This window comes from Zootermopsis nevadensis, unplaced genomic scaffold, assembly GCF_977971745.1.
Source record: "Zootermopsis nevadensis isolate Lab colony 2312 unplaced genomic scaffold, Znev_1.0 Znev_ptg000061l, whole genome shotgun sequence".
In the NCBI taxonomy this organism is placed as follows: Eukaryota; Metazoa; Arthropoda; class Insecta; order Blattodea; family Termopsidae; genus Zootermopsis; species Zootermopsis nevadensis.
This window is the reverse complement of record NW_028259192.1, coordinates 4,257,126-4,276,514: the sequence shown is the minus strand read 5'-3', so window position 1 is coordinate 4,276,514 and position 19,389 is coordinate 4,257,126. Positions and strand designations below refer to the sequence as shown.

The window sequence follows — 19,389 nt, the reverse complement described above, 5'->3', positions numbered from 1 at the left end:
CACTTCACTCTGTGCTGGAGAAAGTCTTTCGTTTAGATCTACGTGTGTTGGCCTAATCGTGGGCGATGTCCCTAGCTTCAGTCATAAAATAAAGGCGGTTAACAGTGTCAGGACCTGTCTCTACTCACCCCACAGAGGACTCATCACGACATCAAAGACCAAACACGTGCTGCAATTTCAAGTGATAATTTCTTAAAAAAACATCTTCATACCGACATCGTGTGCTATTTTTCCTGCAAATGTTACAGATTCATGCATTTGGTCTGGGTCCCATACGAGAATACATTGTAATCCATTTCGTATGCATTTTCTTTCTTTATATAATAATAAATTCACATTGCCTACAATAACTTCCTGTTTACGAGTAGCGGATAATTTCAAGACATTTAAACTCGTCCTCTTCTATCTTTAACTACATTTTCATGAGCTCGTCTTCCCCGTTGACTATGCTTTAGCATTTCATAGGTTTCCGTAGCCGTTTTGGCGAGTCTTTGGCAAAATTTGATGCACACGCCATTCCGAAATCGCAGGAGGGTCGGTGTAATGCACTACCAAAACGCCCGCAACTAAGAAACAAATTCTAATTCGATGATGCCGGCTGGCACACTGATTCACTATGAATGTAGGCCGCACCCCCTAGCGGCAGAAGCTCGTACTACATCCGATTCGCCCTCTATTGACACAGTCTTGAAAACTTTCCGATCGCACCTCTTACGTAACTATATACGATTCCCATATAGGAATATCAGCATTTTAAACTTTAATACTAAACGAAATTCGATAAGACAGTACAACCAGATTAACTACCTACATTTTCTTGTGTTAAGGTCAGTTTGTAGCTCGGAATATATCCAACCTGTTGGATGTTGCCATGATTTAACTGAACTGAAGCTGTCATCTACCGATGTTCATATGACTGTTCGAGCTACACACTTCCGAGAGACTACATTCGTTCTTCATATAATCCCTTCCCAATATCTAATGAACTGGGTTCAGGTGGACAGAGAGACCAATCATCAGTCCTCTACTATCTTGTTATTACGAAACTGGCTTAACTGTCTGCAGCACAGCGTAGACGAATGTCTGGGTGAGCTTTTTACTGAAAGATAACTTTGGCGAGTCACTCAAGCTATGTGAAGTGTGATTTTATATGTCTAAATTCGCATTACTGTTGTATAATTCTACCTACAAATCCACAAATCGATGTCGTTAAACCCAGAACATCAACATAGACACGTATCTATAATACCTCATCAGTCATTAAAAAATCAAATTTGCATTTAAAATATTTAAGTTTGCTATTACTGAAAGTCTGAGTTCCAGCTAAAAGCAGCCAGCTTGCCAATGCAAACACCTCCCCTTTCAGTTCATTGTCACACAGACAAAAGCATTCAGAAGTCGCACTCTCCTACAACCGAGGCACAAGGGATCGTGACTGGAACACAGCCCATGTACGATGTTGTTATGCATATGAAAACACCAGCAGCAGGGAAAGTAATCCAACAGCTCGAAACTTCTAAGAAAAAAATGTGTTAGTTCGCACTCCGCCATGTTGATTTAGCTCAAGAGGCACGTGTCCGTTAGCTTCATTCCACCGCTGCCCCTACTCGAACACGTACAGTAAGACCCATCAGGGAGATGAACAGAACTAGTAACTAAAATGAATCTTAAAGAGGCTGTGAGAATGTTGACTGCATTCATCTGTGTAAAGACAGGGGCCTTCAGAATGCCCTTGTAATCAAGGCAATAACTACATATTAAAATATTTGTTCATTTTACTCTGTTGTTGTTGAGATGATAATGTTGAGTCATATTGTGATGATTATAATTGTTTAATTTTAACCGTCTAATCACAATATTTTATTAAATATTTAAAATATTTAAAATATATTAAAATGATGCTCTTTCTATCGAAATGTTCGATTTACAATTGTTATTACGCATTGATAAACTACGATCACAAAACACGAATTCCGGGATCAGAACAACTACTGTCAGCGTTCTTCGATATGCAGGGATTACGGCGATTGGAATAAGAAAACCGGTTGATAACTTTCGTGTGTGCCTTGAGTATTAAGTATAAAAGAGTCGAGTTTGTTTACCAAATATGAAGTAGTTACGCAAACGAAACGCTGTCTGTTCTGTAACGCATTACTCTGCCGAGTTAAGTCTGAGGCCTTTGCAGATGTCTTCGTCTTCCTACTCGACGGTTTACTAGAGGTTTCCCCGCCGAACTTCTGCATGCATTCCGTATTTCCCCCAACCTAGAAATCCGAGACACTGACAACACTGCGCCCTCTACAAGACACGAAGTTGTTATCCAGAACGCTCTCTTAATACAGCCTATTTAGGTCAACGTATTTTCCTCAATAACGTACCTTGTTTACAAACATTTGTAATTTGTGCCCCCCCCCTGAAAAAAGACACCATGTTCAAAACAACTCCCAGAATTATTTTTTATCTATGATAATTAAATTGTTAATTTCATACAAATAACGAACCTATAAAACAGAAACATCAACAAATCCATTTCAAATGTTTCCTGCTATTTCTATAGATTTTAAAGATTTCCTTACGATGCCCATGACACGTATTTTTGCTGTTTCTTGAATGTACATTTTAATATCATCCTCTAGTCTTTCAAGTAGTATCTGCCCTTCAGATTTCAGACACAGATATCGTACGCTAAGTTCATTTCTATCACAAATTCTACGTATAATTCCCATCTAGACCTCTTTTATAAGGTCAACAGAAGCATACGTAGTCCTCATACACTTTTCCATCTTCCTATCCTTTAGGTCCAAATATTTTTGTCAGCATCCTGCCCAAAATTACCCTCGGTACACCTCAAATTATAAATGAGCCGGGATAGCTCAGTCAGTATAGTGACTAGCTACGGGCTGGACGACCGGGGTTCGATCCCCGACGGGGGCAGAGGATTTTTTCCTCTGCGTCCAGACCGGCTCTGGGGCCCACCCAGCCTCCTCTACAATGGGTACCAGGGTCCTTCCCCGGGAGTAAAGCCGGCCGGGGCGTGATGCTGACCACTCACCCCATCTAGTGCCGAGGTCAAAAAAGAGAGGAGCTATACCTCCACTCCCCCCAAACGCCTACATGGCGTATAGTGGGACAAAATTACTTTTTTACACCTCAAATTGTATTATGTACTGTATAAAATATGCATTCTTACCTTGGTTTGCCGCCATCATTTCCCCTGAAACAGAAAACACCGTGTGTAATTTCAGAAGAATAAATCTGTACTAGAAATAAAATAATTTCTTTAAATTCCTTAGGTATTTCTGTTGTTATTTTTTACCATAAACTTTCAACCAGATTCATCGTCATCGTATAACTTTACCCCTGACTTGAAGTACAGCGTCGTTACATACTTAATCAACAAATCGATTAGTCTTAACGAAGTCTCGAGAACTCATCGAAATTGTAAAGACTGGTAGCCTACTCTTATGAAGTTAACTGTCAGGTCACTTCTTTTCCACGCCTGATGTAGGACACAATTGTAGGTAAGTAAGTCTGAACACTTCGGGGTTACGAGATAAAGGAAGGACGAGGCCATTTCACAATTGCTCCCTCAAACAGCGACACAATTCTCAGACTGCGGAGAGCTCAATGAATGAGCTAGCTCATTTCCTCCAAGATAATTGCGGCAAATATTCATACTTCGCAAGTTAAGGCTCTTCAACGGTCAGCCAGAAAACACACGACGTTTTGTAACCCACATACTACACGCTGCAGTGAGGAAACCACAAAGTGACATGCGAGGTTAATGAGGACTGTGGACCTCCTATCGTTAGGAATTGCGTTGAACCTCTGAACTCCTGGATCTGTTTAATAATTATTGCTAACTTTTATATGGTAAATCCTTATTAAAATGTTTAATAAATGTGAATTTCATAATTTTATCGGGGATTTATTACAACGTTATCCGCAGACATTACAACATACTGAGATACACAACATGACTTATAGTCATCCCTTGATGTCTGTATAAATTTAGTATTAAAGCTTTTATAAAGGTTTTTGTTTTGTTGAAGTGTGTATACATTTCTTTGAGCCCCTCCGTATTTATGCATGATTTAGAAAATAATGTCAGTATTTCAAAGTGTTGACAGCAATAATACAAAACAAAACTCTAATTATCATACAGAAGCGTAATTTATATTTTATTTTCGTCTTTCGTGGAACCTGTAATTCATTGAACTAATTTGTAATTTCAATATGACAGATACTTTTCATAGCCAGCATAGAATATTGATAAAATTTCATGTTCTCACGGTGGCGCGTGAAGAAGACTATTCTGGGATGTTGTCCCGTAAATTCTTGTAGAAGTTTGCCGACTTTTCAGATGTCTTTTCTACCGCCATCTTCAGGACGCATCATCATCGTACACATAATACCCTCATGCGTTCTTTGCAACGTGCATTTAGAGCAGTGGTATTCAACCTTTTTTGTTCGCGTACCCCCAGATATAATTTCTCTTCAACTTTGTACACCCAGAGTTGTTGTTGTATAATTCTATTTATACATATTATATAATCTACATCTAAAATAAATTAAATAAATTACATTACTGATTATTCAGTGTTTATCATAAAATAATATATATTTTTAAAAAATTTCACGTACCCCCGGGGGTACGCGTACCCCAGGTTGAAAACCACTGATTTAGAGGTATTAAATCTGCCTTGTTCGGTAGTTCCCATTTTCGCCACCAGATCACAGTACCTCATTATCTACCACACGACTTTTCTCATCCGCCATTTTATCACCGCTCGTAGGATTTTTAAAAATACGATTTTGATGTCGTGCAGAACAACACAATATCCACACCAAATTTCATCCAAATCCGTTTAGTTATTCTCGAGTATAATCGGCCGGACAGACACGACCAACCCATAATGCCTTCTCCCTATGCATTTCGTGCAAAGAACACGTGATACTTTCATTAATTTACGTATTATTCTTGTAGCACAGAATTAGTAAGGACAAACAACTGTTCAGCACAGATGTTCGTTGATTCCAGAAAACAATATTTTGGAATTGAATAAAAATTTTCTTGGATATTATCCATCGTCTAGTAAATATAAAACGTAAAACGACGTTTCGGAGATGGGTCCGGAGATAGGGATTAGCTCTATCTAGTGGGCCCAACTGTGTAGGAACCTGAAGACGGAGATAGAGTCCCATCTCCGAAACGTCGTTTTACGTTTTTACGTTTTATATTTACTAGACGATGGATAACATCCAAGAAAATTTTTATTCAATTGACTCTTTACCATCGTCAAGAAGTTTTAGATTTGAAATATTTTGGAATGTTTCACGTAGATAAATCCTAGGTAACATCGACGCCAAACTCAAAGCCCAATTCCATCCTCAGGCTAGAGTTGACTTCATTAGTTCCTGTCTTGTGGTTATTCAACATATTTACCTTTATCTTCTAACCGAATATCTCGCATGTCAAATATACCGGAAGTGTTTCGCAAAGAAAGTCTTTGTTTATGCCGGGATACACAGAGTAGACAAATCTGCTGTTTGACTACTAGGAACAGTACATAATAGAAGTCACTATGTCAAATGTAACCGGAAACACTTTTGGGGATAATGCTATGTAAACGGAGTTAAGTTTCTCTAATGAAAGGCTGGTGACTTACGATAAGAAACTGATTATTAACTTATTTCATATTTAGTGTGCAGTGATCCCAAACGCAACCGACGGAGTTTAAAAATCTACACAATTAATATCTTGTAAGACTTGAGGTTCTCACAGCCCTGATGACGGAGGCAGTATGACCTCTGAAACGTTGGTTAACATCGACCAGACTACACAGCGCAACAACCCAGAAGACAGAAATCTTCATACTCATCGCCCTGATGATGAAGGCAGTATGACCTCCGAAACGTCGGTTAACATCGACCAGACTACACAGCGCAACAACCCAGAAGACAGAAATCTTCATACTCATCGCCCTAATGATGAAGGCAGTATGACCTCCGAAACGTCGGTTAACATCGACCAGACTACACGGCGCAACAACCCAGAAGACAGAAATCTTCATACTCATCGCCCTGATGATGAAGGCAGTATGACCTCCGAAACGTCGGTTAACATCGACCAGACTACACAGCGCAACAACCCAGAAGACAGAAATCTTCATACTCATCGCCCTAATGATGAAGGCAGTATGACCTCCGAAACGTCGGTTAACATCGACCAGACTACACGGCGCAACAACCCAGAAGACAGAAATCTTCATACTCATCGCCCTAATGATGAAGGCAGTATGACCTCCGAAACGTCGGTTAACATCGACCAGACTACACAGCGCAACAACCCAGAAGACAGAAATCTTCATACTCATCGCCCTGATGACGGAGGCAGTATGACCTGTGAAACGTTGGTAAACATCGACCAGACTACACAGCGCAACAACCCAGAAGACAGAAATCTTCATACTCATCGCCCTGATGACGGAGGCAGTATGACCTGTGAAACGTTGGTAAACATCGACCAGACTACACAGCGCAACAACCCAGAAGACAGAAATCTTCATACTCATCGCCCTGATGACGGAGGCAGTATGACCTCTGAAACGTTGGTAAACATCTACCAGACTACACAGCGCAAGAACCCAGAAGACAGAAATCTTCATACTCATCGCCCTGATGATGGAGGCAGTATGACCTCCGAAACGTCGGTTAACATCGACCAGACTACACAGCGCAACAACCCAGAAGACAGAAATCTTCATACTCATCGCCCTAATGATGGAGGCAGTATGACCTCCGAAACGTTGGTAAACATCGACCAGACTACACAGCGCAACAACCCAGAAGACAGAAATCTTCATACTCATCGCCCTGATGATGAAGGCAGTATGACCTCCGAAACGTCGGTTAACATCGACCAGACTACACAGCGCAACAACCCAGAAGACAGAAATCTTCATACTCATCGCCCTAATGATGAAGGCAGTATGACCTCCGAAACGTCGGTTAACATCGACCAGACTACACAGCGCAACAACCCAGAAGACAGAAATCTTCATACTCATCGCCCTGATGATGAAGGCAGTATGACCTCTGAAACGTTGGTTAACATCGACCAGACTACACAGCGCAACAACCCAGAAGACAGAAATCTTCATACTCATCGCCCTGATGATGAAGGCAGTATGACCTCCGAAACGTCGGTTAACATCGACCAGACTACACGGCGCAACAACCCAGAAGACAGAAATCTTCATACTCATCGCCCTGATGATGGAGGCAGTATGACCTCTGAAACGTTGGTTAACATCGACCAGACTACACAGCGCAACAACCCAGAAGACAGAAATCTTCATACTCATCGCCCTAATGATGAAGGCAGTATGACCTCCGAAACGTCGGTTAACATCGACCAGACTACACGGCGCAACAACCCAGAAGACAGAAATCTTCATACTCATCGCCCTGATGATGAAGGCAGTATGACCTCTGAAACGTTGGTTAACATCGACCAGACTACACAGCGCAACAACCCAGAAGACAGAAATCTTCATACTCATCGCCCTAATGATGAAGGCAGTATGACCTCCGAAACGTCGGTTAACATCGACCAGACTACACGGCGCAACAACCCAGAAGACAGAAATCTTCATACTCATCGCCCTAATGATGAAGGCAGTATGACCTCCGAAACGTCGGTTAACATCGACCAGACTACACGGCGCAACAACCCAGAAGACAGAAATCTTCATACTCATCGCCCTGATGATGAAGGCAGTATGACCTCTGAAACGTTGGTTAACATCGACCAGACTACACAGCGCAACAACCCAGAAGACAGAAATCTTCATACTCATCGCCCTGATGATGAAGGCAGTATGACCTCTGAAACGTTGGTTAACATCGACCAGACTACACAGCGCAACAACCCAGAAGACAGAAATCTTCATACTCATCGCCCTAATGATGAAGGCAGTATGACCTCCGAAACGTCGGTTAACATCGACCAGACTACACGGCGCAACAACCCAGAAGACAGAAATCTTCATACTCATCGCCCTGATGATGAAGGCAGTATGACCTCTGAAACGTTGGTTAACATCGACCAGACTACACAGCGCAACAACCCAGAAGACAGAAATCTTCATACTCATCGCCCTAATGATGAAGGCAGTATGACCTCCGAAACGTCGGTTAACATCGACCAGACTACACGGCGCAACAACCCAGAAGACAGAAATCTTCATACTCATCGCCCTGATGATGAAGCCAGTATGACCTCCGAAACGTTGGTTAACATCGACCAGACTACACAGCGCAACAACCCAGAAGACAGAAATCTTCATACTCATCGCCCTGATGACGGAGGCAGTATGACCTGTGAAACGTTGGTAAACATCGACCAGACTACACAGCGCAACAACCCAGAAGACAGAAATCTTCATACTCATCGCCCTGATGACGGAGGCAGTATGACCTGTGAAACGTTGGTAAACATCGACCAGACTACACAGCGCAACAACCCAGAAGACAGAAATCTTCATACTCATCGTCCTGATGATGAAGGCAGTATGACCTCCGAAACGTTGGTTAACATCGACCAGACTACACAGCGCAACAACCCAGAAGACAGAAATCTTCATACTCATCGCCCTGATGACGGAGGCAGTATGACCTGTGAAACGTTGGTAAACATCGACCAGACTACACAGCGCAACAACCCAGAAGACAGAAATCTTCATACTCATCGTCCTGATGATGAAGGCAGTATGACCTCTGAAACGTTGGTAAACATCGACCAGACTACACAGCGCAATAACCCAGAAGACATAAATCTTCATACTCATCGCCCTGATGACGGAGGCAGTATGACCTGTGAAACGTTGGTTAACATCGACCAGACTACACAGCGCAACAACCCAGAAGACAGAAATCTTCATACTCATCGCCCTGATGACGGAGGCAGTATGACCTCCGAAACGTTGGTAAACATCTATCAGACTACACAGCGCAAGAACCCAGAAGACAGAAATATTCATACTCATCGCCCTGATGATGGAGGCAGTATGACCTGTGAAACGTTGGTTAACATCGACCAGACTACACAGCGCAACAACCCAGAAGACAGAAATCTTCATACTCATCGCCCTGATGATGGAGGCAGTATGACCTCTGAAACGTTGGTAAACATCGACCAGACTACACGGCGCAATAACCCAGAAGACAGAAATCTTCATACTCATCGCCCTGATGACGGAGGCAGTATGGCCTCTGAAACGTTGGTTAACATCGACCAGACTACACAGCGCAACAACCCAGAAGACAGAAAATCTACACAATTAATATCTTATTCAAGGAAACAGACATTCTGCTTGCCCTATACCAGGGGTAGGCAAACTACGGCCCGCGGGCCAAATCCGACCCGCTGCCTCTTTTTGTACGGCCCGCGAGCTAAGAACGGATTTTACCTATTTAATTCTTTGAAATTTCACGGAAATATTTTCTAAACTCAAAATACAGTTCCAGCAAAGTTTCTCGGATCTTGATGCAAGTGTAGAAGACATTTCCATATTTCAAAAACCATTTGACTGTACAATTGAGAATCTTCTACCTAAGCTTCAATTGGAAGTGGATTAATCTGCAGTGTGACCACATGCTAAACAGCAAATTTCAAGAGAAGAATCTAACAGAATTCTATAAAAGTCTTCCAAGCGATGAGTACGGTCAATTAAGATCATATGCTCGGGGATTTATATCTGTATTTGGCAGCGCCTACCTGTGTGAAAAGACATTTTTAAAGATGAAATACGTAAAATTTCAATACAGGTCAGCATTAACGGATGAACATTTACAATCAAATTTGATGATAGAGATTACTGAATTTAAACCTCAGTTTGGTGAAATGTTATCTCATAAGAGGCAATTCCATTCTTCTCACTAACAGAGCTGTGTTTCAAACAATTGTACTCTACTTATTATTATTACGTTATATTTTGTTCAATAAATTTGTTAAAACTTGGTTTTTCTTATTACATAAGTAGGCTTACCTATATAAATATCCTCGAGTTTGCCTCTTGGCCCGCAGAGCCTAAAATATTTACTATTTGGCTCTTTAGAAAAAATGTTTGCCGACCCCTGTCCTATACAAAAGCAATGTTATTATATAAGGTAGTCCTGAACTACAGAGTGTCCCATTTATCCCACAACAGAATACCATCGGACTGCGAGACTTCGCGAGATTTATACTAACGCGTTGTATTCTAAGATGTGATTAGATGCATGATATCGCAGAATTTAGAAGTGACCTCAGACACAATTGGCACCTTCTGAAAATTATAAAATTTCTTTAAATGATGAGATTGATGACACAGAGCGGTGGATGTTTTCATGAAGTTCGTCCTCTGTGTGGATAGACATCGTAAAACAGTACATCATCTTCAGTAACAATCACAAACATATAAATCACGAAATTGTTACGGCCGCGTGTGACTGGCAATTCGAAGACAGAAATGACTCAATACTGCGAGGTCGATGATAGATACGTGCGACACCCGGTACACGGAAGACCTGCTCACGAGCACAAATATAAAGACAAGTAAAACATGTAAGTTGTTAACATTTAACCTTTCGTGGATATTTGCGTGGATAGAACAATGCCAATGACGAATCGGGATAATTCAACAAGTTAGGGGAACATCTCAAGGATGGACCACCGGTGTTAAATTCCTGGTAGGTGCATTTCTCTTTTCTTCGCCTAATAATTTGTATACAAACCTACACGTTTTTGAACTGTTTAATTAATTACAATGATAAAATATAGTATTCATCAGACAACTAATTTTTGTGCTAATTTGTGCCACAAGAGTACACGTGGGACGTGAAATAGAGGACGACATTAATCTGCATCTACAATACATGAACATAAAAAGCATAGAAGAATGAAAAATCACACAGAACGCTCTCGGAAAATGTGAACAACATTTGATTAATGGAGTTAACTATTCCACTCCTATTTTTGTAGTTTAATTTTAGTCTCCCATTCACTGCTCTAAGTAAGGGGCCGTCAGGATTTTTCCACAGCTGTCTTAATTGAGTAACCGACGTCAGAGCAGCTTTGCAGAATGTTGATTCCATTAAGTAGGGTCTGTCCATGCGATCACTACGCAGACTAATTTCTAATTTTTGTTGTCACCGAAAAATGCCTGGGGGTTAATGGGAGGGGCAAAGTAGGCCATCCAGTTCATCTGGGAGTCCTAGAGAGTCGAGCTTGATCGGTTCACATATTGCAACAACTGAACTAACCATCACAAATACTAAAAAAAAAAAGTGTTAGTACAGCCAAGTTCATAACTCTAGAATACTAAGCTACTATACACAGTAACAATGTAAGGAAATACTTCAATGTTTATTCGGAGGTGAATTTGAAAGGAAAGTTCACATTCTCATGTGACCGTTTTCATCTCCATATTGCGACCGCAATTTGTCGAAAAGCTGTAAAACCTCAGGCAAATAGTTAATCGATTTACGGGTTACTTAATCACGTTTGTAACTGCTTAGGCCGAATGGAGGGATAATTACGTCTTAAGATTTCTGTCTTCTGGGTTGTTGCGCTGTGTAGTCTGGTCGATGTTAACCAACGTTTCAGAGGTCATACTGCCTCCATCATCAGAGTATGAAGATTTCTGTCTTCTGGGTTGTTGCGCCGTGTAGTCTGGTCGATGTTAACCAACGTTTCAGAGGTCATACTGCCTCCATCATCAGAGTATGAAGATTTCTGTCTTCTGGGTTGTTGCGCCGTGTAGTCTGGTCGATGTTAACCAACGTTTCAGAAGTCATACTGCCTCCATCATCAGAGTATGAAGATTTCTGTCTTCTGGGTTGTTGCGCCGTGTAGTCTGGTCGATGTTAACCAACGTTTCAGAGGTCATACTGCCTCCATCATCAGAGTATGAAGATTTCTGTCTTCTGGGTTGTTGCGCCGTGTAGTCTGGTCGATGTTAACCAACGTTTCAGAGGTCATACTGCCTCCATCATCAGAGTATGAAGATTTCTGTCTTCTGGGTTGTTGCGCCGTGTAGTCTGGTCGATGTTAACCAACGTTTCAGAAGTCATACTGCCTCCATCATCAGAGTATGAAGATTTCTGTCTTCTGGGTTGTTGCGCTGTGTAGTCTGGTCGATGTTAATCAACGTTTCAGAGGTCATACTGCCTCCATCATCAGAGTATGAAGATTTCTGTCTTCTGGGTTGTTGCGCTGTGTAGCCTGGTCGATGTTAACCAACGTTTCAGAGGTCATACTGCCTCCATCATCAGGGCGATGAGTATGAAGATTTCTGTCTTCTGGGTTGTTGAGCCGTGTAGTCTGGTAGGTGTTTACCAACGTTTCAGAGGTCATACTGCCTCCATCATCGTCATCTTCACACTCACTGTCGTGAAAACCTAAAATCCTACAAAATTATGTCTTATTAATTTAAAGGATGTTGAAGGGACAGGTCGTTACCTGTTTTAAAGGTAGTACAGCAACATTATACTGAAGAACATAAGCAAAACTTGAACAAACTCTGTTATATAAGCGGTTCTTATTTTGAAATTTAAATTCGGAGACTTACAAATACGAAACTCAATGGGAAGGTTCGGTATTAGCTAGAAACCGCTATCTCCAAGCTAATCAAGGTTTGTTCTTTCCTTGTAGTCATTCTAAAGCATAATCTCAAGTTATAAGCTTATCTGTCTCGTTACCAATGTAGAACAGAATTCCTAGTCACAAACAGATCCTTTTAAAAAAAAGTATAATACTTGAGAAGACAAGACAAAGACAATGAGATTAAGAGGAGAAAATTCAGTAACTGAAAAGTTGACATTTCATAAATATTAAATTCTGATCTCTCGAATAAAGGCCAGAATCCGCATGCACTCAAATTCCAGATAAAGTGACTTGGAGTAGATCGAAGAGAGGCTAACTATGTCAAGAACTTGTGCCTCCTTGACGTTTCTGAATTTGAAGGTAAGGTCCTTTTGTTTCATAGATACGATCGCCACTTCTCAGAGACCTTAACGGATTATCGATGCAGACAGTGTTATGTTATTTCAAATTCGTCGTATGGAAGCGAAAAGGACCACGTTACACAATGCGGCCTACTTTTTAACCACCATTATTTTTATTTTATCCCTGGGGCCACTAGAACCACTTTCCACTCACGAACAGCTGATCTCGGCTTGGAACCAGAATTCTCACTTCTGCCTTATGAGCTAATCACTATATTCTGTAGCCCTACATTTTAAATCTACATGAGAAATGATTTTAGCATTACAGATTGACCTCGAAGACCACAGCTGCCACTTAGTAAAAGTTTAGATTGTTGAACATGTAGTATTTTTTAAATTTGTCTTTTTGAAGCGATTTTAATAAATGTAAAATTTGTATGTTTTCACCCCTTATAAACAAGAATTTAAAAAAGGAAACAAATATTTTACTTTTGAGTACAAAAAAAAATGTCGAAATTACTTCTATGACAATTTGACTCCTTCATTTGTCGCACTTAGATTGTAGATTCAGCCAATTGCATGTATAAATATTAATTACATAACGTCAATTACATTCTTAAATATAGTCGCTGAAAGTTCATAGCCATGGTCACATTCGCTCGCCATCGGCCCACATTCACAACAAGATTAATTCAGTGTACACCCTCACAAAATATTTTTGATAACTTTACGCGAAACTCATCCAGCTATGCAAGTGGTCACTTTTCTTCAGGTTTTATTAACACCATACATTACACACGACCCGTACACTTGATTCTCCTTCATTTGATCGCCTTGACAATACTTTGTGATTAGTAGGATTTGAGGTTTCCACGTCGATGACCTGAAGATGGTTGAATCGCCCTGATGATAGAGTCAGAAAGGACCTCTGAAACTTACTACTGCACTACATTGAGGATAAAACACGCATTTTTGTGTTTTGTTAAATGTATATCACAGTCATAAATTTTTCCAACATGGATCCTTGTATCAATGTCATATATAATCAGCCGTTTTAAGGCAGATAAAGAAATTATAATTTTAATTCCAATAAAACCGGACAACCCTGACTATGTGATTTAGATATCTTATCAGAGGACAAGGCCACTTTTAAAATAACGAAATAAAACCATAAATTTCTGTTGTTTGGTATGAAATTGTAATGACTACTACCTAAGTTACGCAAATTATACAGTGATACTCGACTCCTATCATCAGAGCGTCCAGAAACTTAACGTAACGTAAACTAACCTAACCTAACCTTGAGTTCATTCACGAAGCATTAGCACTAGATACCGTTTCTTAACTGTTTATTAGTTGTATTTAGTCACAGCGATTATTAAAATTGTTGTACAAGACAAGACGGCCATGAGACGTGGGACGGAAGGAAGGACGGAATTCGGTGTCGAAGGCAACTCTGGCTCTGGTACAGTCACCTCCAAAGGAATTTTAAGGACACAGCTCAAACGCTCCGAGGCACTGTGTAATACTTCATAACTATGTTCGTAGTGATTCACACGCGTTACATTACACAAGTCCTTTAAGTCGGATTTTATCTGACAAGGGATATTTAACATTCTAAAGCATTAAATTAATTTTTAGTGTCAAAAAATGTATCAGTTTATTAAGGTCGACAAGTATTAGAGTAATACTGGGACTTTAAAATTAAAAATTAAAAATTAATTCACTGCCGTACAAATAATACGAGGCGCGTCCACAAAGTAAGTTTCCCACTCGTCCTACAGCTAGCAAACCTTATATTGCGCGAAGCGACTGTGCGTACGTGATAGAGCAATGACGTAGCATGGCGCATGCACTAACGGCACTTCCCGCGTTCTCACAGTAGCATCGTTGCAGCTGTTGAAGATGGAGGTTCTTATTCCAGCTCCCGCCGACTGTGAAGTGCGGTCAGTGATAACGCTAGGCCGCACACGGCTCGACGGACAGCAAGTCTCCTGCAGGAGTTCAGCTGGGAGGTGTTTAATCATTCACCCTACAGCCCGGACCTCGCTCCCAGTGATTTCCATCTTTTCCTACACCTCAAGAAATTCCTGTCCGGTCAGCGTCAGCGTTTTGAGAATGACAGAGAGGCGGAGATGGTTGTCACACATTGGTTCCAGTCCCAGGCGGCAGACTTCTACGACACAGGTATTCAAAAGTTGGTCCCACGGTATGACAAATGTCTCAATTCCGGTGGCGAATATGTTGAAAAATAGCTGGACACTTGCTGTATCTGTTGCAATAAATATTTCCATGAAATTGTGTTTTGTTTCTGTAAACGGCCCCAGGGAAACTTACTTTAAGGACGAGCCTCGTATCAAAAGAACAGTGAAAAGGCTTTCAGAACTACAAAAAGTTTTGCATGGGGTTTTCCTGCAGTATTATACTCGCATCTATTCTTGTAATTCTTATACTACAGCCACAGATAAATTACATGACGTAATCAACATAACAGCGAAGACAATGTATGTCCTTGTACATTCTACAGATGATAACGATTAGCAACATGGCAAACACTGTAATACATTATATAAATTATAATGTCGACGAAGTTCCTATTTGTGGCAGAATCCTCAACTGCATGTCTATATACAGCGTCTCTCTGCTGTAGGCGCGATGTTGAGTAGCCCATACGTCGTTCAGGCTTGTCTTAAGTGTCTTGTGTCAAGGCGCCACATGCAGACGAAAGGCTTGGCATGAGGCACTGAAGCTATTCAACGCTCAAGGAGAACCGCATGTCAGCAACGAGCGAGGTGGCTGCAGATATTAAGACCCGGAAAGGAAATCGACGACTAAACAACATCGCGTTCTTTTGATGCTACAGAACAAAAGACTCACAAAAACGTTATAGTAAGGAATGCCTTTCGTTTTGTATAAGTTTATCTCAACAAATTCCAATCTTTCATAGTACTCAATCCATGTCAAGAAAGAAGAAGAAGAAGTTTATCTCGATATCATCTAGTTTACTAATTAAATCAACAATATTTTCAGTGTAATACTTTACCACTGTTCAGCTTAATGCTATTTTAAGTCTATTTCTTTGTAGGAGAAAAATAAGGAGGATTATATTTTAATATACCTTATTCAATTTAATAACGATGTTATGCTTTTATTTATTTAGTGTTCTGTCTGACGACAGGTCCATATGAACAGGATCCTTCCATCCTTTTCTCGGACTGGGACCTGTTCATATACGTTCTTGGCAGATGATCCAGAAGTGGTTTGCCATTGCCTTCTTCTGTATGTGTTGGGATGCCACGGAGAAACCGGGGAAGCCCCCGGAGGAAAACTCTGTGTTGCCTAGACCACGGCCTTGCCCAACACAAGTTATAAATTCGGGCACCGCCGGGAATCAAACCCGAGATCCCAGGATTACAAGGCCAGCGTTCTAACCGCTAGACCACCGTGGCTTATTATTATTTATGTTCTGTCTGACGACAGGTCCATATGAACAGGATCCTTCCATCCTTTTCTCGGACTGGGACCTGTTCATATACGTTCTTGGCAGATGATCCAGAAGTGATTTGCCATTGCCTTCTTCTGTGTGTGAATGGGATGCCACGGAGAAACCGGGGAAGCCCCCGGAGGAAAACTCCGTGTTGCCTAGACCACGGCCTTGCCCAACATAAGTTATAAATCTGAGCACCACCGGGAATTGAACGCGAGACCCCAGGATTACAAGGCCAGCGTTCTAACCGCTAGACCACCGTGGCTCTGTCTTAGTAATATGGAAGAAAATTCCATACTCTGTTCAACATCCGGTTCCTAAGTTATATCAGAGAAGAAATAATGTAAGTATTCACAAACAGCTTATAAAATATTCCAGACGAAGGAAACAATTCTTCTTCGTCCTTAAATATTGAAATCCAATTATGTCCATCATCAGCTTGTACACCCCTACAACACGGAATGCAACAGAAGTCCCTAGCACAGAAAATAATGTTCCGTTACAATAATTCCAGCAGAAGGTAAGTATTTTCATTTCTATACGTGGCCGAATACATGATTAGTTACAAATATGAGGAGTGTCTTGTGTCGACTGGATCACCTTGCAGAGGCCTTCGTCATACCAACTTACGGGCACCAGATTCAAAGTCTCGAGGGAAACAGCAAAATGAATTACCTTTCAATTTCTAAGATTTAAGGTTCTTATGGCTGTGAAGATGTCGTTCGTGGTTTTATGGATTATGACGTCGTGTGGTTATGTAATTAATTCAGCTTGTTTTATGCCTGCAGTAGATACTATGCTTTTCTATGTAAGAACATACGATAACAAATATGTCGAGATTTTTCACAAAATAAAACACACACAAAAATCTCTTTTGGCGATTTAAAAAGTTTTGGAAGTTTGAAAAAGAACGATTGCCAAAAGTAGGGATCAAATCTACCCTCTGATGTTTCTAATGTTAAACGAACTATTCAACTCATAAAACAACCATCTTCTGATCGACACTAATTTGTACCTCCAAAACGTCAACCATATTTCGGTAAATAAAATACATTAATGTTGCCAGCGAACGAGTATACTCGTCGAAATGGTACCTTCTTGACTCTTTTGCATTCCCGAAACTATAATTTCCTTCGAAACTATCTAATTCACAAAGACTTGAAGACATTCAGAGTGATATAGCAACAATATTAATGAGATTATTATTTAATACTGTATGAATAATTACAGCAATGAATATTTTCAAGTGATTAAACAATAAAGTAACCTATATTTCTGAAATAACTTCGAAAGTAATTGGATCAGCGTTTTTAGGGGTGGTACAGACGTCAAAGTGTTTGTACTACTAAGTGGCAAATTTCTTGTACCGGATTTACACTTTTGTACAGAGCAACCTGATAGACCACCAAGACCCACTAAGGTCACAGAACAAAGATCATTATTCAAATACAAATTTTATGTTCATAATAAAACAAAAATATTTAAGCGAATCAGTGGTTAAATAGTGACACATTCGTCCGTGTCAAAAAATTTACATTTTTACTTGTTAACTCGACTTCGTTATCCACAATTTCACACTAAGGAATAAAGTAAGATGCGTAAAATTGGATTCTTCGTGTAACCAGCTGACACGGCTGATTTTCCGAGAAGATTTTATTACACTGAGTCACCGCGAAAGCTTCAAATCAAATATACCCGTGGTTTGGCACTTACATTACAACCTCGCAGAGCCCCACAATGCAAAACCACTCTCGAGCTTGAAACATGTACGATGCCTTGTATTAACCACCGAGTATTTCCTATTTTGAAAACAGGATCGAAATATTCTCTTCAGCACCAATCTACATTCTTCCCTCAGGATGTGAAATAAAATTACACTTTGTGAATTTAAGTTTTCCTATGGTCTAGCGGTCAGAACACTAGCCTTGTAATCCTGGGGTCCCGGGTTCAATTCCCGGTGGTGCTCAGATTTATAACTTGTGTTGGGCAAGACCGTGGTCTAGGTATCACGGAGTTTTCCTCCGGGGGCTTCCCCGGTTCTCCGTGGCATCCCAACAATTACTCCATTCACACACAGAAGAAGGCAATGGCAAACCACTTCTGGATCATCTGCCAAGAACGTATATTAACAGGTCCCAGTCCGAGAAAAGGATGGAAGGATCCTGTTCATATGGACCTGTCGTCAGACAGAACACTAATAATAATAATAATGGTATGACCAATGCAGGTAATAGTCTTCCTCTTACCTTCCCGGAGCATCAGAAGTGTCCATTTTATTTCAATCCTGTCTGTAATTTATAAACACGTATCAATCCAAGGCAGACTGAACCTCCCCTTAGGTATCGTGGAGAATGATAGACTTCAGTAATTCTCGTGAGAGTTATTTGTCGAATACTAAAACTCCTTTTTATAATAACTATATATTAATATTAGCTATTATCATTGCTGAATAGCAAATTTTAAGTATTCTGTTTTCACACGTGCGCTAACTAAAAAATATTTTTCTGTCTTCCGTATTTAGAAACAGAATTATTGCAAACATACGCTTTTAAAGACGATGGTTACGTAACACAAGTTAATGGGAATCTAAACATTAATTCAATAAGTGGTTTCGAATTTCACTACTAGCTTTCCCACAAACTTTATGAAATTGTTCATTACGTAATTCTTTCCAGTCTTTTGTGACTTCCCATCCTTTATGTCCCAGTATCCACACAGTCCTTTCTTCCCAAATTCCTCTATTATCCATCTCTTTTTTGTTATATAGCAAGAAATTAAAATTCACAGCTATATGAAATCGGACAAAATTATAGTTTTTTTATATTTTAATCTTCATAATTAAATGTGTACTGTCATCCTTAAATTAAAGATAAAATAGTCACTGATTACGAAGTGATGTTCTCTGAGATTGC

At 40.4% G+C, this 19,389-nt stretch overlaps 1 protein-coding gene across 2 annotated transcripts in view; it reads right to left on the bottom strand.

Moving 5' to 3' along the window:
* LOC110834321 (protein obstructor-E) overlaps positions 1–19,389 on the bottom strand; it is a 241,000-nt gene that overhangs the window by 142,077 nt on the left and 79,534 nt on the right. For both annotated transcript variants that reach the window (XM_087340672.1, XM_087340671.1), the window contains exon 2: positions 3,191–3,214. In XM_087340672.1, the coding sequence (XP_087196798.1) occupies positions 3,191–3,209 (19 nt within the window). In that variant the 5' untranslated portion in view covers positions 3,210–3,214. The remainder of the gene's footprint in view (positions 1–3,190; positions 3,215–19,389) is intronic.